Genomic DNA, 21614 nt, shown 5'->3' on the forward strand with positions numbered 1-21614 from the left:
ATCAAGGTGGTATCCCAATGATGGCTCCAGGAGATGGTATGGAAATGTGACCCAGTGCAGAGACCCCAGTGGTGACCTTGTGGGATTCTTACCCACCCTCGCCACTCAAGGGACCAGAGTGGAACAGACATGCAAAGGACTGAGGGCTGTTTTTAGAAACCCTTCTGGAGGGAGGATTCACTCTTTATTGATGTGGATAAGGATATTTAGTTGTCAGGCATCATAGCGAGCAGGGGGACCTTTGGAGCGGTCAGACAGGGGGACAGGGTAGAGCTGGCATAACTCAGGCTGTTGGGGCCAGTGGTGGGCATGTTCACAGGGCTGGTGGTGGAGGGCAAGGGAAAGGTGGTCAGCACCATGCCGCCCTCATCCAGAGAGCGCTTGTAAGGGACTGGAGCATCATTTTGGAGGTCCTGGAATGCTAGGTAGGCCTGGAATATCTGTGGGCAGAAAAGCGCGTGCTGAAGGCTGGCTTGGGCTGGGCAGGTCAAAAGAGGGACTGGGCTGGGGACTGGCCTGGGAAGGAGACAAAAGGTACCGGTGTTTGGACTGCTCATTGCCCAGGAGCCCCGAGCTGAAGGACAGGCCTGATGCTGGGCTGTGGCTGCTCAGAGGAAGCGGCACCTGGAAGGGACCAGTGGAGTCCTGGGGGAGCACCCCCACCCCTACTCCCACGGGAGCTAAGTGAGAGCAGGAATGTTCTAGCCCTTTCAACCCCACCCTGCAGAGGGTGCCCCTCCCAGGGAGGGGCGGTGGAGGGGCTTGTCCTCACCCAGACAAGGATGGAGAAGAAGGTGAAGGCGATGGCTGCCTGGGCACTGCTGCTCCCCAGGAGGAACTCTTTGGGTGGCGAATGCTGCCATTGGTTGGCCAGGAAGCAGAAACCCACGAACCAGACAACTGCCCAGAGAACTGTGGCGTCACAGGGAGAGAAAAGGGGCGGGAGAAAGCTCGCTCAGGCGGGGCTGCTGAGGCATGGGAAGGATGGGGCTGGCGGTCTTGCTGCACGACCTTCCACGAGTTATTGAAAAATACTTTTTTTATTAGCTTCTATGTTGACACATCTCCCACAAGTCATTCCCCAGTCCCTCCTAGCCTTCCCTAAAGTGAGCTGCTGGAGTAGAGTTGTGCTGTCTAATACAGGAGCCGCTGGCCTCATGCAGCTGTTTAAATTTCTATTCATTAACACAGGATTTTAGGCTAGGCGAGGTGGCTCACACCTGTAATCCCAGCACTTTGGGAAGCTGAGGCAAGTGGATCGCTCGACGCCAGGTGTTTGATACCAGCCCGGGCAACATGGCGAAACCCTGTCTCTACTGAAAAAACAAAAATTAGCTGGGCATGGTGGTGGGCGCCTGTAGTCCCAGCTATTCAGGAGGCTCAGGCAGGAGAATCGCTTGAACCTGGGAGTTGGAGGTTACAGTGAGCTGAAATTGCACCACTGCACTCCAGCCTGGGCGACAGAGTGCAACTCTGTCTCAAAAAAAAAAAAAAAAAAAAGTTTCTCAGCTGCACTGGCCACATTTCTTTTTTTGTTGTTGTTATTGAGACGGAGTCTTGCTCTGTTGCCAAGGCTGGGGTGCCATGGCGCAATCTCAGCTCACTGCAAGCTCTGCTTCCCGAGTTCAAGCGATTCTCCTGCCTCAGCCTACTGAGTAGCTGGGATTACAGGCACTTGCCTCCCTGCCCAGCTAATTTTTGTATTTTTAGTGGAGATAGGGTTTCGCCATGTTGGCCAGGCTGGTCTCGAACTTCTGGCCTCAAGTCATCCGCCTGCCTTGGCCTCCCAAAGTGATGGGATTCCAGGTGTGAGCCACCGTCCCCGGCCAGCGGCTGCATTTCAAGTGCTTAACAGCCATGGGTGAGCAGTGGCTCCTGCATGAGAAAGCGCAGGGACAGAACACTTCCACCCTCACAGGGAGTTCTCCTGCACAGCACTAGATTCCATGACCTTCCAGGGCTCCCTTGGCCCTAAGTCACTGGGACTGGCCCAGTGGGGAGGTGGAGCGGCAGGGTGGGGAGGAGTTGAGATCAAACAGACTGAGAGGAAGGAGGTCAGGCCCCAAAGAAGGACACACATTTTGTGCTTGCTGTGTGCCAGGCTCCATCAGGAGTGTTTGGCAGTGGTTAGGAGGCAAGACTTTGGCTGGGCGTGGTAGCTCACACCTAAAATCCCAGCACTTTGGGAGGCAGAGGCGGGCGGATCACGAGGTCAGGAGATGGAGACCATCCTGGCTAACACGGTGAAACCCCGTCTCTACTAAAATACAAAAAATAATTAGCTGGGCATGGTGGTGTGCGCCTGTAATCCCGGCTACTCGGGAGGCTGAGATAGGAGAATCGTTTGAACCCGGGAGGTGGAGGTTGCAGTGAGCTGAGACTGTGCCACTGCACTCCAGCCTGGTGACAGAGTGAGACTCCCTCTCAAAAAAAAAAAAAAAAAAGAGAGATTTTCTGTGAATGAGGGAAGCAAATGCAAAGAAAGCACGGGGCAGAAGGGAGGCTGCTATAATTTGCCTGGGGGTCAGAAGAGGTGATCCTTACTCAGGGTCTGAAGGATAATAATAATTCCCCAGCAGGAGAGAGCAGGTGCCAGGCGCAGTGAGAAGCTCTGGGCCACTTGTGGTCAGATGCCTCCTACTGGGAGGATGGTCAGGGTGGAGGCCGGCTAGGTGGTGAAGGGTTGTGCCTGGGAGGCCCTGGGGAGCCAGGAGGGCTGTGAGCAGGAGGAGGGGCAGCTCTGGGTTGGGGGTCCTGGGGGCTCACCAGCCAGGATGAAGTCCAGGAGCTGGAAGGCTGTCTTGAAGCGGGTGCCGGCAATGCGGGTCTCCTGGGTGTCCAGGACAAGGAAGGCCAGGCAGCTGAGGAAGGCCAGGAAGCCGGCTCCCACAGCAAAGCTGCAGGCCACGCTGTTGCTGTTGAAAATGCAGTGGAGCTGCAGAGACTCCATCTTGTTCTGGTAGCCATCGGTCAGCAGGGACGAGAAGATGATCAGGGAGAAGACCTGTGGATTTCCAGGGGCCAGAGAGGAGCTCAGTCTCTCCCCGAAGCTGCTCCACCTTCCTCCCTGGTGCTGTCGGTCTTTCTGTATACCCAGTCACTGGTCCGTCTGGGCCCCTCCCTCCTTGTCATTGTCACAGTGTCAGAGCCCTCAGCTTCCTGCCCCTCGTCCCCTCTGCTCCATCCTAGCTCAGGCCTCGTCTGCTCTCCTTGGCCCTTGCCCCAGCCTCCTCCCAGCCTCCCCACCTCCAGTTTCTCCCCACCTCAGCCCATCCCCAGGGGAGTCTTTCCACACTCTGCCCCTCCCTACCACAGCCTTTCCACACCCTGCCCCTCCCTGCCACAGCCCCTCATGGCTCCCCAGTGCCTCAGGACTGAGTCCCAGCCCTGAAGCCTGGCCTTGGAGGCCCTGCAGAGTCTCCGCTCCCCTCACTCTTCCAATGTCATCTCTCCTCACTCACCCCTGCCTCCCCCACACTCTCCTTCTGCCACCAAACCCAGGTACCCGTATAAAATGCTTGGCACAGAGCCTGGGACACGGGAAGAGCTGAATCAGTGTTTGCAGTCATGATTATTCTCTCTGCCTCTCAGCTCTTCCCTCTGGGGTGGTTCTGAGGACTAAACGAGAGGAGGCACTTAGAGCCCTTCCCTCTGTGACTTCTGTCTCCTCCCTCCTGGCCTCACTGATTCCTATTCATTTCTTAGGTTCAATATGCAAGATAGTCCAAGCATACAGAAAAATACGAAGAGAAACATAAGAAACACCCAGTGTCGACTGGCCAAACTAACACATATTAACATTTTGCCTTGTTTTTTGGCTTTGAGATTTTGTTTTAGACAAATACGACACTGATCTGGTAACCCTGTCCCTCTCGTCTGTGCATGGTGCACAGTCTGCGTCCATGCCTGTCTTCTATGTGTATTTGATAAATAAACCACAGAAACACTCTGCAAACACTCACCCAGGTCACCCTTACAGCCACCCTAGGATACGAGCTCTACTCACAGCTCTGTGTTTCAGATAATGGAACTGAGGCACAGAGGATAAGGAGTTGGCTGAACCCAATTAGCTGGCCAATGGCTGGGCAAGGTGGCTCATGCCTGTAATTCAAGCACTTTGGGAGGTTGAGGTGGGAGGATCGTGTTAGGCCAGGAGTTCGAGACCAGCCTGGGCAACAGAGCGAGGCCCAGTCTCTACAAAAATATTAAAAACAAAAATACCTGGGTGTGGTGGTGCATACCTGTAGTCCCAGCTACTTGGGAGGCTAAGGCAGGAGGATCACTTGAGCCCAGGAGGTTGAGGCTGCAGTGAGCCATGATTGTGCCACTGCACTCTAGCCAAGGCGAGAGAGCAAGACTCTGTCTCAAAACAAACAAACAAAAGGCCAAGCACAGTGGCTCCCATCTGTAATCCCAACACTTGGGAGGCCAAGGTGGGAGGAATCGCTTGAGCTTAGGAGACCAGCCTGGGCAACAGAGTGAGACCTAGTATCTACCAAAAATTATTAAAAAAAAAAAAAAATTAGCTCAGTGTGGTGGTGTGCACCTATAGTCCCAGGTACTTGGGGGGCTGAGGTAGGAAGATCACTTGAGACCCGGAAGTCAAGGCTGCAGTGAGCCCTGATCGTGCCACTGCACTCCAGGCTGGGCGACACAGTGAGGCCCCGTCTCAAAAAAAAAAAAAAAAAAAAAAAGTCAGCTGGTCAGTGTCAGTGTCAGAGCCTGGATTTGAACCAAAGCAGCCTGCCTCCTGAGTCTGCCCTTGACCTCTTGCTCCGCCACCTCAAACTGCACCACGCATCTTGAGGGTGGGGACTCCTATCAACGAAATTTGGTGAAAATTTGAAGCCCCATTGATTTGTCCCAGATGGTCACAATGCAGCAGGGCAGGTCTGTGCCAGACAAAGATGAGCTGGTGTGTAGATGGGGCGGTGGGGAGGAGGCTGGGGCCTGGGGTGGGGGAGAGAGTCAAGGCGGAAGCCAGATTGAGGGCTGGATTTCAGGTGAGTTCTGAACTGGACCTGAAAGAACAAGGAGTTTCTCAGGCAGACAAGAGGAGGAAAGGCATTCCCGGCAGGGCGGATGGCACGTGGAAAAGCCAGATGCTGCAGAGCGGGCAGTTTCAGAGATAAGAGAGAAACTCACTGGAGGGTTCTGGTGTGAGATGAGGCTGGAAAAGTGGGTGGGAGCCAGGCTCTAAGAGGCCTGGAACACCAGGGCCAGGAGCCGGACCTGGGGAGCCATGGAAAGCATTCAATGTTATGCATGGGAGGATTCTGTGCAGGGGACAGCTGGGTCAGCCTTGGGGTTAGAGAAGCCCTCTGGGGTCACGTGGCTGATGGATCGGAGGTGGGCAAGACAAGAGGCCAACATACCCGAGAGGAGGTGGGGAGGCCCAGGTGAGAAAGGCTGAGGCCAGAGCCCTGGGAAATTCAGTAATATTTAGCGTGTAAAATAGGACTCGGTGATTGATTGGAAGTGGCAGTGTTGGCGATAGGGGTTGGGGATTGCGGGGGGTAGGCCAAGGGAAACAGACTATTGAAAATCTTCCTTTGGTCTGGTGTGGTGGCTCATGCCTGTAATCCCAGTGCTTTGGGAAGTTAAGGCAGAAGGATCGCTTGAACCCACAAGGTCAGGACTGCAGTGAGCTGTGATCGCACCACTGCACTCCAGCCTGGGCAACAGAGTGAGACCCTGTCTCAAAAAAGAAGAAAAAGAAAATCTCCCCTTCGTTAGAATGGGAACTCTTCCTGGATAGTCTCCACACAGGACTCGCTCTCTCTCTTTTTTCTTTTTTTGAGACAGTGTCTCACTGTGTCTTGCAGGCCGGAGTGCAGTGGCGTGATCACGGCTCACTGCAGCCTCAACCTCCTGGGCTCAAGCAATCCTCCCACCTCAGCCTCCTGAGTAGCTGGGACTACAAGTGCGAAATACCATGCCTCACTCATGTTTAATTTTTTGTAGAGACGGTATCGCTATGTTGCACAGGCAGGCCTCAAACTCCTGGCCTCAAGCAATCCTCCCGCCTTGGCCTCCCAAAGTGTTGGGATTACAGGCGTGAGCCACCTGGCCGGGCCCCTGCTCTCTATCCCCAGCACCCAGCACTAGACTGGACTTCAGCAAATGTGTGCTGAAAGAGTGAATGACTTTGGCTTTGTCTTGACTCTTGCCCTGCCCTTCAGAGTGGAGATGGAGGAGGCAAAGAACTGACCCCTAAACTCCTCAGCTTCCGTCCATCCTCCCTTCTCCTTTGCCTTAATTGCCTTCTGTGAACAACAACAACAACAGCAACACCCTGACTCCCTGTTTTTGCCTAGCCCTTCGGCAATAACCAAGGGTATTCACATCCATCATCTCACTTGATCTGCACAGCAACCCTTGGAGGGAGGCTGTAAGATGATTCTCCCTATTTTGGAGCAGAAGAACTGACTATAGAGGGGGTGTGGCTGGCCCTGCTGGTCTGAGGCAGAGCCAGGTCGAGGACAGGAAAGCACATCGATCATTTTTGAGCCCATATTCATTTTACCTGCGTTACCTCCTTGGAACCTCACACTGGCCCCACGTGGTGGAGGTTATTAATTCATTTCTGTTTCACAGGTGATAAATCGAAGCCATTTTGGTGGAGTGAAAAGAGCCAGACGCTTCTGACTGCGCCAGCTGTATGGCCTGGGGCAAATCACTCATCTCTTGGAGCCTCAGTTTCTTGGTCTGTTTCTATGCTATGAAAAGGAGGAATGTGGGGGTAGGGGCTTTGATCTAGCAGGTGCTTAGGAAAATGGTCATTCTTGTGACTTGCCCAGAGAGGGGAGGCGTCCTCTCAAGGTCAGTAAGTGGTGGAAGGGGGATTGGAATCCAGCCCTCCTGACATCTAGGCGGGTGGGCTGTCTGTCCACTGACCCCCAAAACCCTGGGCTGTGACATGAGCCCGGGGCACTGGAGATTTGAGGAGCAGGGGCTTATCTGGGCTAGAGGGACCCTATCCCTCTGAAGCCTCAGTCCAAACTCCTTCCATGCCCTCCCTGGCCTGTCCCTAGGGAGGGAGCAAAGATTTATCAGTTAAGGCACCAGCTGGCAGGCGGCAGCGAGGACAAGAGCACCAGCTGCCCAGAGACTCCCTACTGAGGAGCCAGGCCAGGGGGGAAGGAGGAGAGGGTGGGGGGGGGGGGAGGGTGGATGGAGTCGGCGGGCAAAGTCTGTGACCAGAACGTCTGGCGTGGTTGGCGGCTCTTCCTCCCCCTTCCCCGCACCAGTCCACACCAGCTGGGCTTCAGTCTCCCTTGCCACCCGCCCTGCCTTCCGAGGCTTTCCAGACAGGCAGGTGGATCCGAGCTGGACTTGCTCACCAGCTGGGTGATGTCCTTGGGCAAGACACTCAACCTCTGTGAGCCTCAGTTTCCCCTTGGGTTAAACAGGGATCATAATGCCTGTGTCATAGGGTTGTGGTGAGGAGTAGAGAAGCTAATACCAGCGAAAGATCTGGTGTTGGGATGTGGTTTTCAGGATTCCCCTCTTTCCCTGGGGAGGACAATGGACACAAATCTCAATCATCCGAGGCCCTCTCCTCACACACGAGTAATGATTTGTTTTGATAATAATCACTATCAAGGCTGGGTGCGGTGGCTCACGCCTGTAATCCCAACACTTTGGAAGGCCGAGGCGGGTGGATCATTTGAGGTCAGGAGTTTAAAACCAGTCTGGCCAACATGGTGAAACCCCATCTCTACTAAAAATACAAAAATTAGCCAGGCGTGGTGGTGCACGCCGGTAATCCCAGCTACTCCGGAGGCACAAGAATTGCTTGAACCCGGGAGGCGGAAGTTGCAACGAGCTGAGATTGCACCACTGTACTCCAGCCTGGGTGACAGAGCAAGGCTCCGTCTCAAAAAATAAAAATAAAAAAATAAAAAAAAAATCACTAAGGAAAGATCACTACTTGCCTGGCCCATGCTAATCAGTTTATAGGCATTAATTTGTTTCATTTTCACAATGATCCTTCCTAGGAGTAGAGTATTAGGAACCTCTTTTTACAGACAAGAGTATGGAGATGTTCAGAGAAATCAAATAGCTTGCTCAGGGTCACATGGACACAGGGTGACCACGCAAGCCATCAAACAAAAGGGGCACTTTTGAGAAAGAAAGGTGCTGCTGCTGGTAATGACACCAGGCCTGGCCCAGGTAAACTGGGCAGTATGCCACTTTGCATGGACAGCACGTGGCTGAGCCAGGATTCCAGGCCTGTTTTTTCCTTCTCCAAGCTCAGGCTCTAGAAGGGGCAGAGAGGAGATACTCTGGATTAGGACTCTGGGGGTGGAGACCCTGGGTTTGAGCCGGGGAACCCCACCTACTCCCAAGACCTCGATCAAGTCTCAACATCTCCCTGGGCCTTAGTTTCCAATTCTGTTAAAGCAGAGTGGTGGAAGCAGCACAGGTTAAAGGTCAGAGCCACAGCCCTAACCCTTCATGTACTGAGATCCAGAGATGATCAGTGATTGGTTCAAGGTCACACAGCAAAGTCTGGGCTGAATGAGGATTTGACTCCAGGTGTCCGGATTCTTCAGGAGTGTGGGGATGATGAAATGAACGGTGGCATGGTGCCTGGCACACGGTGACCACCCAACATCTGGCACTTCAGGTCTGCACTCCTTATTCTCTTCGTAGAGGCCCCAGCCCCGTTCCTCTCCTCCTCCTCCCTCAACTGGGAGGTGGAAAATAAATGGGCTCTGGCATCTCACGGATCTCAGTTTGAATCCTGCCCCTGCCTCTTACTGAGTGACCTTAGCCAATGCTGTCTAATAGAACTCTCTGGCATGATGAAAATGTCCCATATCTGCACTTTTTTTTTTTTTAAATGGAGTCTCGCTCTGTCGCCCAGGCTGGAGTGCAGTGGTGCGATCTCGGCTCACTGCAAGCTCCGCCTCCCGGGTTCATGCCATTCTCCTGCCTCAGCCTCCTGAGTAGCTGGGACGACAGGTGCCCGCCACCACACCCAGCTAATTTTTTTGTATTTTTAGTAGAGACGGGGTTTCACCATGTTAGCCAGGATGGTCTCAATCTCCTCACCTCATGATCCGCCTGCCTCGGCCTCCCAAAGTGCTGGGATTACAGGCATGAGCCACTGCGCCTGGCCACATTCTTTTTTTTTTTTTGAGACAGAGTCTCACTCTGTCACCGAGGCTGCAGTGCAACCTCTGCCACATGGGCTCAAGCCATCCTCGAGCCTCAGCCCCCTAAGTAGCTGGGACTACAGGCTCATGCCACCATGCCTGGATAATTTTTGTATTTTTAGTAGAGACGGGTTTTCACCATATTGGCCAACTCCTGACCTCAGATGATCTGCCTGCCTTGGCCTACCAAGGTGCTGGTTTTACAGGCATGAACCACCACACCCAGCCTGTACTGTCTGATATGAGAGTCCTCAGCCACATGTGGCTGTTGAGCACCTAAAATGTGGCCACTGTGAGTGAAGAATGGACTCTTTTATTTTAATTAGTGCAAAGTGAGGTAGCCACATGTGGCTGTGGCTACCCCATTGGACATCCCAGATTTAAAAAATTTACTTAGGCTGGGTGCGGTGGCTGACACCTGTAATCCCAGCACTTTGGGAGGCTCAGGTGGGCGGAACACTTGACTTCAGGAGTTTGAGACCAGCCTGGCCAACATGGTGAAACCCCATCTCTACTAAAAATACAAAAATTAGCCAGGCGCAGTGGCGCACACCTGTAATCCCAGCTACTTGGGAAGCTGAGGCAGGAGAATCGCTTGAACCCAGGAGGTGGAGTCGCAGTGAGTGGAGATCGAGCCACTGCTTTTTGCTGCACTCCAGCCTGGGCAACAGAGCGAAACTGTTTCTTTCTTTTTTTTTTTTTGAGATGGAGTCTGGCTCTGTTGCCCAGGCTGGAGTGCAGTGGTATGATCTCCACTCACTGCAAACTCCACCACCCGGGTTCGAGCGATTCTCCTGCCTCAGCCTCCTCAGTAGCTAGGATTACAGGTGTGTGCCACTATGCCTGGCTAATTAAGACTGTTTCAAAGAAAAAAAATTTACTTAACTTTCCTGAGCCCTAGTTTTCTTATCTCAGAGATGGGACTTGCAGCACCTACTGTGAGGGCTGTTCCTTACTGTGAGAGTCCATAAGTGCCTTAATAGCACAGGGCCCATAGTGGGGTGCTCAGGAAAAGGTGGTGTCAGCATTTGCTCCGTTGCCTTGTTTCCCGGTCTGACCCCTTCCTTGTCCCCCCACCTCCCGCACTATGTCTGGGAGTTCAGAGCTCCGGGCTCTTGTCACCCAGGGGCACAGTCAGGCCACGGGAGGGCCTCACCCCTTCGAAGACCCGCATGATGGTCTTGGGCCTTCTCAGAAACTGCACGGCTTCGCTCTTGGCCAGCTCCTGGAGGCTTTCAGGGATGTGCATGGCAGCTGTTTTCCTTTGGGGCCACTGGGAGGTGGGAGCCAGGGTGCTGGGCGCTGCCTGCTGGGCACTGCCGTCCGGGGGCTTCAGGCCGGCCCTGGGCTTGGCTGCTGTGGGATGACACAGATGGGGGATGCCAGTCAGGGGCACGGGGTGGAAGGTCTGTTGGGGGCCCCAGGATTGGGGGACATGGGGTGGGGATGAGGGGTCCCCGGAATGGAGTTGTGTGGGGTGAGGGGACGGCTGAGCCTCTTAGGAGTCAAGGTGTGGGGTGAATGGGCTGTCAGGAGCCCCAGAAATGGGGTACATAGGATAGGGGTGCAGGTGGGTCCCAGGGAATGGGGTTGTGTGTGCTGAGGGGGCTTCTGTGGGCCCCAGGAGTGGGGGGCATAGGATGGGGGTGCTGGGGGTCCCAGGAATGGGGTTGTGTGGTGAGGGGGCTGCTGGGGGTTCCAGAAGTGGGAGGCATAGGATGCGGGTTCTGAGGGGTCCCAGGAAAGGTGTTGTGTGGAGTGAGAGGGCTGCTGGGGGTCCCTGAAGTGGGGGACATAGGATGCGGGTGCTGGGGGGGTCCCAGGAATGGGGTTGTGTGTGGTGAGGGAGCTTTCTGGGGGTCCCAGGAGAGGGGGGCATAGGATGGGGATACTAGGGGTCCCAGGAAAGGTATTGTGTGGGAAGGGCTGCCAGGGGTCACAGAGGTGGAGGTCCAGGGTGAGAGAGTCACTGAAGGTCCCCTGGGTTGAGGTGTGGGTTAAGGGGGTCTATGGAGGATTCCAGAGAGGTGAGGGCCTGGGGTGAGGGAGATTCTGGGGGTCCCAGGAGTGAGGGACATAAGTGAAGGGGCTGCTTCAGGTTCCAGAAGTCAGGAATGTGGGCTAAGGGGGTTGTGGGGTGAGAGGGCTGTCAGGGGTCCCAGAGGTGGAGTGCAGGGGAGAGCTGGGATATTTGGGGACCATGTCTTGTGACCCAGGAGCTGAAGGGCCCGCAGAAGGACTGGGTCCTTCTGTGAGAGGACACAGGTGGGATTTTCTGGGGACTAGGGGGTGCGGCCATTGAGATCAGAGGCCCTGGGAGGTCTGAAACCGAATAATCCCTTTCAGGTTTGGGGGTGACAGCACCCTTCGTGGAGAACCCAGGTATCTCAGGGCATATTTCAGGCTGTCCTTGTCATTTGGGGCTATTTCCCAGAATAAGGGCCTCCCTTTCGAATTCAGCTCCATTTTCACGGAAGTGCAATTTCTCAAGCTGGGAGTCGGGACCTCGGATTTGTGGGGAACTTCAGAATGAGGCCACGCCCCGGCACTGGGCTACCTTCTTAGAATCGCGGTCTCCCCTTTAAGGACCTGGAATGGCAGCGCTGGGGTTTGGGGGTGACGCCGCCTGAGAAGGGGCCGCCCCTTCACTGGAGGGCCAATCTGCGTCACCTGAGGGCCCACCCTTCCTTTCGCCCGCCCACCCCTCCTGGTCCCTGGCGCCACCTCAGCCTTCTTTTGGTTCCGCTTTTTCCCGCCTTTTCGCTCCTCCACAGCTGATTGGCTGCGCCCAAGTCCCGCCCCCTCCGTCTTTCCGCCTACTCAGGAGTTGACACGAGCGGGGGCGTGGCCTCGGCGGACGTTGGACCGCGCGCCGTTGGCGGACTGCGCGCGGGAGCCCTGCCCCGCCCCATCCCTCTGGGGAGTCTCGCGTCCACTCCGCCCCTTCCCTTTGTAGCAAGCGGACAAGGAGACACTCCTGCGGCGCATGCGTCGCGCCAAACGAGGCCGGCGGCGGCGAAAGGCAGGCAACGCATGCGTAGTTGATATAGGGAGTCGGCGGTGAGAAATGGACAGCCCGCATTGACCCAGGCTTTGCGCATGCGTTTTACTGCTGGCTGAAGCCGAACTTCGGGAGCCCAGGACGCCCTCCTGCACATGCGCAGAAGGCTCAATGACAGTCGAGCTTTGGCTAAGGTGAGGGAGAAATCGGGGGGTTGCATGGCCAGGGAGGGCGGCCCTGCACCCCCTAGGTAACCTTTCCGAGCATTTCCTGCTCTCCTAAGATCTACCTCGCTGTCTAGACCCCAAAGAAACGTTGTACCACTACAGGGTCTCTGGGCCTGCAAAACGCCCCAGAACCTAAGACCTCTGACCCCTGTCTGGGACCCAGGCCAACTGAGCAGTGTGGGAAGGGGACAGGCAACAGGGGCTTCGAGGCGAGCGGATGGGCTCTGCGCCTTGCCTGGGGTAGAGACGGCTTCTGGAGGGTGGGACGTGGAGGTGGAGAGGGCGCTTTTCCTCTAGATGGCCTTTGACCCCTGCCCATTTTCCTCTGTTTAGGCTCCAGGGAAAGGGTCTAGCCATGCTGCATGTGACCCGGGGGGTCTGGGGGTCCAGGGTCCGAGTATGGCCACTGTTGCCCGCGCTCCTCGGGCCCCCCCGGGCCCTCTCATCGCTGGCAGCCAAAATGGGGGAGTATCGCAAGATGTGGAACCCCAGGGAGCCCCGCGACTGGGCCCAGCAGTACCGCGAGCGCTTCATTCCCTTCTCCAAGGAGCAGCTGCTCCGCCTCCTAATACAGGTACCGCCTGTCCTGGGTCCAAGAGCCTGGGGACTACGACTCCCAGCAGGCTTCGCGGCGGCAGGGCCCTAGTTGCTGCAGAGAGCTGCCCTGGCGCCTCCTGGGAGTTGTAGTTCCCGAGTCCCTTCGTGGTTCCCTAGCGGGCGGGAGATGAGCTGGAATGCAGGAGCCAGGTCTCCGAGATGCAGATGCAGCATCCATTCCCGACTCTGGCTTGTTGTGAGGGCTTGAACAGGCACTCTCTGGGGCATGTTTTTTCCTCTTTAAGATGGGTATAGTAATCATCCTCATCATTACTCTTTCTACTACCTGATAATTGTACCTATAAAGTCACAACGCTGTAATCATAATTATTATCACACAATTTGAGCTCTGACTCTATGGCACTGTGCCAGACATTTTTCATGTATTGTTGAATCATCAGTAAGAGAGATACCACCATCATCCCCATTTTACAGATGAGATAATGGAAACATAGGGAAGAAAGTGACTTACCCAAGGCCACAACATAGTGGCTTAGATTTGAACCAAAGTGGTCTGACTCCAGAGCTGGCCCAGGACTAGGGTTAGGCAAGTGAGGCACTCGCTTGACCCTAAGAGTGAGTGCCGCATTAAATTTTGCACCCTTGGGTGCCATATTCACCTCATCCTAGTCTTGGTCTCACTCTAGAAACTGAGGTCTTATTACCACCATCATCATCATTGTCATTATTGAGGATTTTGAGGATTATTATTCATTCACTTATTTTTATTTATTTATTTTTTTGAGACAGGGTCTCACTCTGTTGCCCAGACTGGAGTGCAGTGGCACAATCTCAGCTCACTGCAACCTCTGCCTCCTGGACTGAAGTGATCCTCCTTCCTCAGCCCCCCGAGAGGCTGGGACTCTCGCCTGGCTAATTTTTGTATTGTTAGTAGAGACAGGGTATTGCCATGTTGGCCAGGCTGGTCTTGAACTCCTGGCCTCAAGTGATCTGCCCACCTTGGCTTCCCAAAGTGCTAAGATTACAGGTATGAGCCACCACACCCCACCATCATTCATTAATTTAACATTTATTTACTGAACACCTACTGTATGTACTCAATTCTGTGCTGGACTTGATACACACACAAATATACACACACAAATACACACAAGTATATGCATACAAGTACACGCACAAATACATTCTCACACAAATACACAAATAGGTGTAAACAAATACACAAATATACACATACAAATGCACACACAAATATACACACAAATGCACACACACAAATATACACACAAATACACAAATACACGCACACACAAATATATGCACACAAAAATACACAAATATACACATATAAATATACAAATATATGCACACATATGTAAACACGTGTATATAGGACACGTGTAATCTCATCAAATTCTCACTGTAGCCCTCTGAGAAAGAGCATGTAATCCTCAGTTGCCAGTGAGGAAACTGAGGCTCAGAGAAGTGAAGACAATTACCCAGGACATTGAGATAGGAAACATAAGTGGTTCAAGGCCGGGTGCGGTGGCTCACGCCTGTAATCCCAGCACTTGGGAGGCCGAGGTGGGCGGATCACGAGATCAGGAGATTGAGACCATCCTGGCTAACACGATGAAACCCTGTCTCTACTAAAAATACAAAAAATTAGCCGGACGAGGTGGCAGGCACCTGTAGTCCCAGCTACTCGGGAGGCTGAGGCAGTAGAATGGTGTGAACCTGGGAAGCGGAGCTTGCAGTGAGCCGAGATCGTGCCACAGCACTCCAGCAGCCTGGGCAACAGAGCAAGACTCCATCTTAAAAAAAAAAAAAAAAAAAAAAAAAAAGAAGTGGTTCAAGGCCAGGTGTGGTGGCTCACGCCAGTAATCCCAGCACTTTGGGAGGTCGATGCAGGTGGATCACCTGAGGTCAGGAGTTTGAGACCAGCCTGGCCAACATGGTGAAACCCCGTCTCTATTAAAAGTACAAAAATTAGCTAGGCGTGCTGGCAGGCGCCTATAATCCCAGCTACTCAGAAGGCTTAGGCAGGAGAATTGCTTGAACTGTGGAGGTAGAGGTTGCAGTGAGCTGAGATCGTGGCCGCTGCACTCCAGCCTTGGCAACAGAGTGAGACTCCTTTTCAAAAAAAAAAAAAAAAAAAAGAAAGAAATGGTTCAATGTGTGCCCTGGAGTCAGACAGGCCTAGATTGCAGTCACTTCCCACAGACACTGCAGTCCTTACCAAATGACTTTTCCAGAGCCTCAGTTTCTCCTGCTGACAAATGGGAGTTATAATTCCATCAACCTTGGGGGTATGGTGGGTCAGCCTCCCAGCACTTTGGGAGGCTGAAGTGGGAGGATCGCTGGAGCACAGGAGTTCAGACCAGCCTGGGCAATATAGTGAGACTCCACCTTTACAAAAAATTGAAAAAAATTAGCCAGGCATGGTGGTGGGCATCTGTAGTCTTAGCTACTCAGGAGGCTGAGGTGGGAGGATCGCTTGATCCCAGGAGGTTGAAGATGCAGTGAGCTGAGATTGCACCACTGAGCTCCAGCCTGGGTGACAGAATGAGACCCTGTCTCAATATAATAATAATAATAATAATAATTCCATCTACTTCTGGAGGATGATATTACACTGTCAGACAGTTCCTGGAATTGTGTGTATTGACTAGGAAATGTCAAAGCAAAAACTTGAACCTCCAGCTTTTTAAGCCCAGTATAGTTTTTCACTATATTTGGCTGCCTCAGTTTCAGTAAAATTGGTCAGCCCCCACCCAACCAAAACAAAACTTTTTTTTTTTTTTTTTTTGAGACAGCGTCTTCATGTTATCTAGTCCGGAGGGCAGTAGCGCGATCTCGACTCACTGCAGCCTCCGCCTCCCTGGTTCAAGCAATTCTCCAGCTTCAGCCTCCTGAGTAGCTAGGACTACAGGTGCACGCCATCATGCCCAGCTAATTTTTGTATTTTTAGTAGAGATGGGAGTTCACCATGTTGGCCACGCTGGTCTCGAACTCCTGATTTCAAGTGATCCACCTGCCTCGGCCTCCCAAAGTGCTGGGATTACAGGTGCGAGACACTGCGCCCGGCCCCAGAACAAAACTTCAAAGTCCAGAGCTCTGATTGTGTAGTTAGGCAGCCAGGGAAAGAATTCTTTCCCTTGGGGAAGGGGAAAAGCCCTACAGAGAAGTTTTGCTTCCTGAGGTAACAGGAGTTCCACTCGAGTCCGGCAGAGAAGGCGGCTTTGGAGGCGTTCTCGGCCCACGTGGACTTCTGCACCCTGTTCCACTACCACCAAATCCTGGCCCGGCTGCAGGTGAGGACGGGGCCCCTCCAGCCCTGTGGTGCTTGTTCATGCATCCGCTCATTCAGCAAACATTCCCTGACACCTTCTTGGAGCCTGGCCCTTATTTTAAGTGCTGGGGATTCAACAGTGAACATGACAGATGAAGCGACGCCCTCATGGAGCCAACATTCCAACTGGGGAGACAAGGAATCAAATAAATATAAAATATGATGCCTGGTGGTGATAAGTGCCATGAACAATGAGGTGGAGTAGTGAGATAAAGAGGGATGAGATGGGCTGGGCACGGTGGCTCACACCTGTAGTCCCAGCACTTTGGGAGGCTGAGGCGGGCAGATCACAAGGTCAGGAGATCCAGACCATCCTGGCTAACATGGTGAAACCCTGTCTCTACTAAAAATACAAAAATTAGCTGGGCATGGTGGGGGGCGACTGTAGTCCGAGCTACTCGGGAGGCTGAGGCAGGAGAAGACTTGCATGACCGAGATTGCACCACGCGCTCACCTGGCCACAAAAAAAAAAAAAAAAAAAGAGGGGGGAGATGGGGTCTGTTTCAGACGGGGTGGGTGGGGAAGGGCTCCCCAAGGAGGTGACGTGGGCTAAAGGCTTAGTGAAGAGGGGGAACGAGCCTGATGAATGCCTGGGGGAGGATGTTCCTGGCAGATGGAAGAGCAAGTGCAAAGGCCCTGAGGTGAGCGGGGACCTGGAGTATTGAACAGTGAGGAGGCCACTGTGGCTGCAGGAGAGTCAATGTGTGTGGAGGGTGGGATATGAGGGCAGAGGGGATGGGGACAGATCGTACTGGGCCTTGTGGGCCACCATGAGGACCTTGCTTTGTTTTTTTGTTTGTTTTTGTTTCTGAGATGGAGTTTTTGTTCTGTTGCCCAGGCTGGAGTGCAGTGGTGCGATCTCTGCTCACAGCAAACCTCCGCCTCACCAGTTCAAGTGATTCTCCTCCCTCAGCCTCCCGAGTAGCTGGGACCACAGGCGTCCACCACTTCCCCCTGCTAATTTTTGTATTTTTTGTAGAGACAGGGTTTCACCATGTTGGCCAGTGTGGTCTTGAATTCCTGACCTCAAGTGATCCACCTGCTTCGACCTCCCAAAGTGTTGGGATAACAAGCATGAGTCACCGCGCCAGACTGAGGACCTTGCTTTGACTCTGAGTGAGCCAGGAGCCATGGGAGGGCTCTGAGCTGAGGAGAGATGTGAGCAGCGGATTTAGGTGTTAACAGGATTTCTCTGGCTGCAGTGTAGGGAACAGACTATCAGAGGCAAGGACGTCTACGAAAGAGTCTATTATATTTGTCTAGGGGAGAGATAATGGAAGCTCTGACGAGGGTAATAGTGATGGAAGTGGTGAAAAACGGTCAGATGCTGGTTATATTGGAAGGCATCAGCGTTTTGCTGATGTGCTGGCAATGGTGGTGTGGTGGGAGGAAGAGAGAGGAGTAGGGGTGCGTTTCCAGCGGTTCTGGCCTGAGTCTCCCGGAGGATGGAGCTGCCATGGGGAAGACCGTGGTGGGCTGGGGAGAAAGATCTGCAGGGAGGACTGAGAGCTCAGTTTTGGACTTAAGAATTTGAGCTACCATTTATTTATGTATTTATTTATTCTGTTTTAATTTTTTTTTTTTTTTTTTTCTGAGACAGAGTCTCACTCTGCTGCCCAGGCTAGAGTGCAGTGGTGCGATCTTGGCTCACTGCAACCTCCATCTTCTGGGTTGAAGTGATTCTTGTGCCTCAGCCCCCCGAATAGCCAGGATTACAGGCGTGTGTCACCACGCCTGGCTAATTTTGTATTTTTAGTAGAGATGGGGTTTCACCATGTTGCTCAGGCTGATCTTGAACTCCTGACCTCAAGTGATCCACCTGCCTTGGCCTCCCAAAGTGCTGGGATTACAGGCGTGAGCCACTGCGCCTGGCCTATTCTTTTTTAATTAAAAAATTTTTTATTTCAGTAGTTTTTGGGGTACATGTGCTTTTTGGTTACATGGATGAATTCTATAGTGGTGCATTCTGAGATTTTGGTGTGCCCATCACTAGAGCAGTGTACACTGTACCCAATATGTAGTCCCTCACCCCCATCCCAACCCCCCTCCTTGAGTCCCCAAATTCCATTATATCACTCTGTATATCTTCACACCCTCATAGCTTAGCTTCCACTTATAAGTGAGAATACAGGCTATTTGGTTTTCCATTCCTGAGTTACTTGACTTAGAATAACGGCCCTCCAGCTCCATCTAATTACTGCAAGAGACATTATTTTGTTCCTTTTTATGGCTGAGTAGTATTCTGTGGTGTATATAGACCATATTTTCTTTATGCATTCAGCCGCCTTTTAGAAAGCCAGGTAGAAAGATGGACTTGAGGCCGGGCGCGGTGGCTCATGCCTGTAATCCCAGCACTTTCGGAGGCCGAGGCGGGCGGATCATGAGGTCAGGAGATCGAGACCATCCTGTCTAACACGGTGAAACCCCGTCTCTACTACAAATACAAAAAAAAATTAGCCGGGCGTGATGGCGGGTGCCTGTAGTCCCAGCTACTCGGGAGGCTGAGGCAGGAGAATGGCGTGAACCTGGGAGGCGGAGCTTGCGCCAAGCTTGAGCTAAGATTACGCCACTGCACTCCAGTCTGGGCGACAGTGAGACTCTGTCTCAGAAAAACAAACAAACAACAAAAAAACAAAAAGAAAGATGGACTTGAATATGTAGATCTGGAGGTGAAGGGAGAGGTCTGGGCTGAGAAACTGCTGTGGGAGGATCTATTAATAGATGGTAGTACTGCCGGGCGCGGTGTCTCACGCCTGTAATCCCAGCACTTTGGGTGGCCAAGGCGGGTGGATCAGCTGAAGTCAGGAGTTCGAGGCCAGCCTTGCCAACATGACGAAACCCTGTCTCTACTGCAAATACAGAAATTACCAGCCTGACCAACATGGTGAATCCCCGTCTCTACTAAAAATACAAAAATTAGCCAGATGTGGTGGCATGTGCCTGTCATCCCAGCTACTCAGGAGGCTGAGGCAGGAGAATCACTTGAGCCCAGGAGGCGGAGCTTGCAGTGAACCGAGATCATGCCACTGCACTCCAGCCTGGGTGACAGAGTGAGAGTCCATCTCAAAAAAAAAAAAAAAGGCTGGGCGCTGTGGCTCACGCCTGTAATCCCAGCACTTTGGGAGGCCGAGGCGGGTGGATCACCTGAGGTCAGGAGTTCGAGACCAGCCTCAACATGGAGAAACCCCGTCTCTACTAAAAATACAAAATTAGCTGGGTGTGGTGGTGCATGCCTGTAATCCCAGCTACTTGGGAGGCTGAGGCAGGAGAATTGCTTGAACCTGGGAGGCAGAGGTTGCAGTGAGCCGAGATTGTGACATTGCATTCCAGCCTGGGCAATAAGAGTGAAACTCCGTTTCAAAAAAAAAAAAAAAAATTAGCCGGGCATGGTAGCGCATGTCTATAATCCCAGCTACTTGGGAGGCTGAGGCAGAAGAATCGCTTGAACCCAGGAGGCGGAGGTTGCAGTGAGCTGAGATTTTGCCACTGCACTCCAGCCTGGGCAACAGAGTGAGACTCCGTCCCAAAAAAAGAAAAAAAAAAAAAGGAAAAAGGTACATGGGGCAGAATCGAAGACAGACCAGGCGTGAGTGTCCAGCTGTCCTCTCCCGGTGAAGTCATGGATGGCACTTAATTCTCCCAGCAAGATGTGTGACAACGCACAAGCAGTACTGCCAACCAGGGATGCTCCTGTAAGCCTGGGTGTCCAGGGTTTTTACTGGGGGTCAGTCACATATGCATGGTGGCTGACCTGAGACTCCGGCCCCTTCAGAGGTCAAACTGATACCCAGTGGCTCCAGGCCCTGACCATAGATCACAACATTAACATACAGCATCCATTGTGGCCCCAGGCCCCAGGTAAACCAAGACACTCTTATCAGTCAGGACTTTCTGAGGGCTTAGAGGTTCCCTCCCAGAAGCTGGTCCAGGGCCGGTCCTTTTTTTGGAATGTGTGGAGTTTGGACAACCCAGGCCTGCTGCATTCACCCCTCGCCGCATCCCACCACTGCCTTCTGCAGCTCCGCACTTTGCTTTGAATAATAACAACCCCAGCAACAGCGGCCATCACAGGCCCTTGTTGCTGAGCGCTTGCTGTGTCTGGCTTATTGACTCCTTCCTGCAGTGCGGAGAGGCAGCCGCCATCAGCGCATTCGTACAGGGAGAAACTGAAGGTCTCAGAGGGCCCGGGTTGTGCCCAGGATCACATAGTTCATAATTGGTGGAGTCAAGATCAAGCCCCCGTCTGCCTGCCTCCAAGCTCTTCCACAGGGCGCCTATGGCCTCTCGAGCCACGGTTGTTTTTTTCTTTTTCTATTTTTTTAAAAGTTAAGGCTGGGCACGGTATCTCTTATCTGTAATCTGAGCACTTTGGGAGGCCGAGTCAGGCAGATCACTTAAGCCCAGGAGTTCAAGACCAGTCTGGCAAACATGGTGAAACTCTGTCTGTACTAAATATATAAAAATTAACCAGTTGTGGTGGGGAGTGCCCATAGTCACGGCTACTCAGGAAGCTGAGGCATGAGAATCACTTGAAACATGAGAATCACTTAAACCCGGGAGGTGGAGGTTGCAATGAGCCAAGATCACGCCACTGCACTCCAGCCTGGGTGACAGAGCGAGACTCTTAAAAAAAAAAAAAAAAAAAGTTAAAAAAAGCCCATTTTATTATAGAAATGTATAAATATATAGAAATGTAGAAAGAACATAAGTGAATAAGCATATATCTCCCAGGCAGGAGATTTTAAACAGAGGCAGGGGCAGGGTAGAAGTGGCAGAGGCAGGTGAGGCCGGCTGGGTGACCATTTGCTGATGACTTAAGTCCTTTGAAGATGTGGCCTGGGCAGGGAAAGAAGCAGCATAGCCTCGGTTCGAACAATAGCTTGGTTGTTCACTAGTGCTGCGGATGACCTTGGCAGGTGACCTCTCTCTGATCTTTTTTCGCTGATTCATTCATTCATTGAGTTCACTCAGTAAATATTTACTGAGCACCTACTGTGTCTCTGGAATGGCTCGAGGCTCTGGGGGACAGTGGACAGCGTGACAGATGTGCCTCACAGGCTCTGTTCTACTGAGGAAGAGACCAGCAACAAGGTAAAGAAGTGAAATTTGGCCGGGCACAGTGATTCACGCTTGTTATTCCAGCACTTTGGGAGGCCAAGGTGGGCGGATCACTTAAGGTCAGGAGTTCGAGACCAGCCTGGCCAACATGGTGAAACCCCGTCTTTATTGAAAATACAAAAATTAGCTGGGTGTGGTGGCGGGTGCCTATAGTCCCAGCTACTCGGGAGGCTGAGGCAGGAAAATCACTTGAA

The 21614-nt window shown here is 52.8% G+C and overlaps 2 protein-coding genes across 6 annotated transcripts in view; one reads left to right on the forward strand and one right to left on the reverse strand.

The window, feature by feature from the left end:
- Positions 1-147: 147 nt before the first annotated feature.
- On the reverse strand, positions 148-12023 carry SYNGR4 (synaptogyrin 4). Of its 3 annotated transcripts, none has more exons than XM_032169282.1 (5): positions 11722-11891; positions 10321-10520; positions 2767-3004; positions 773-912; positions 148-440 (listed from the first exon to the last, which is right to left on the reverse strand). In XM_032169282.1, the coding sequence occupies exons 2-5, from the start codon at positions 10411-10413 to the stop codon at positions 207-209; spliced, it is 705 nt and encodes a 234-aa protein (XP_032025173.1). In that variant the 5' UTR covers positions 10414-10520; positions 11722-11891; the 3' UTR covers positions 148-206. The 3 variants fall into 3 exon arrangements, with proteins under 3 accessions (XP_032025173.1, XP_058281144.1, XP_058281145.1); XM_058425162.1 differs by having other exon boundaries at positions 162-440; positions 11889-12023; XM_058425161.1 differs by lacking the exons at positions 10321-10520; positions 11722-11891 and adding an exon at positions 3462-3592 and having other exon boundaries at positions 160-440.
- A 215-nt stretch (positions 12024-12238) lies between these two features.
- TMEM143 (transmembrane protein 143) overlaps positions 12239-21614 on the forward strand; it is a 33351-nt gene continuing 23975 nt past the window's right edge. For 2 of the 3 annotated variants that reach the window (XM_032169283.2, XM_058425159.1), the window contains exons 1-3: positions 12239-12359; positions 12726-12966; positions 16160-16264. In XM_032169283.2, coding sequence (XP_032025174.1) covers positions 12337-12359; positions 12726-12966; positions 16160-16264 — 369 coding nt within the window. In that variant the 5' untranslated portion in view covers positions 12239-12336. The remainder of the gene's footprint in view (positions 12360-12725; positions 12967-16159; positions 16265-21614) is intronic. The other variant, XM_032169284.2, reaches the window with a different exon arrangement.

Source organism: Hylobates moloch, unplaced genomic scaffold (assembly GCF_009828535.3).
Source record: "Hylobates moloch isolate HMO894 unplaced genomic scaffold, HMol_V3 SCAFFOLD_12, whole genome shotgun sequence".
Classification (NCBI taxonomy): domain Eukaryota; kingdom Metazoa; phylum Chordata; class Mammalia; order Primates; family Hylobatidae; genus Hylobates; species Hylobates moloch.

What these genes read in the sequence shown, in the direction of transcription:
- SYNGR4 (XM_058425161.1), bottom strand. Translation starts at nt 3,569, where the DNA reads ATGACTGCAAACACTGATTCAGCTCTTCCCGTGTCCCAGGCTCTGTGC. An exon ending in AGAGTGTGGGGGAGGCAGGG is followed by an intron (nt 3,005 to 3,461) that starts GTGAGTGAGGAG and finishes GGAAATCCACAG; the next exon opens with GTCTTCTCCCTGATCATCTT. An exon ending in TCTTCTCCATCCTTGTCTGG is followed by an intron (nt 441 to 772) that starts GTGAGGACAAGC and finishes TTCTGCCCACAG; the next exon opens with ATATTCCAGGCCTACCTAGC.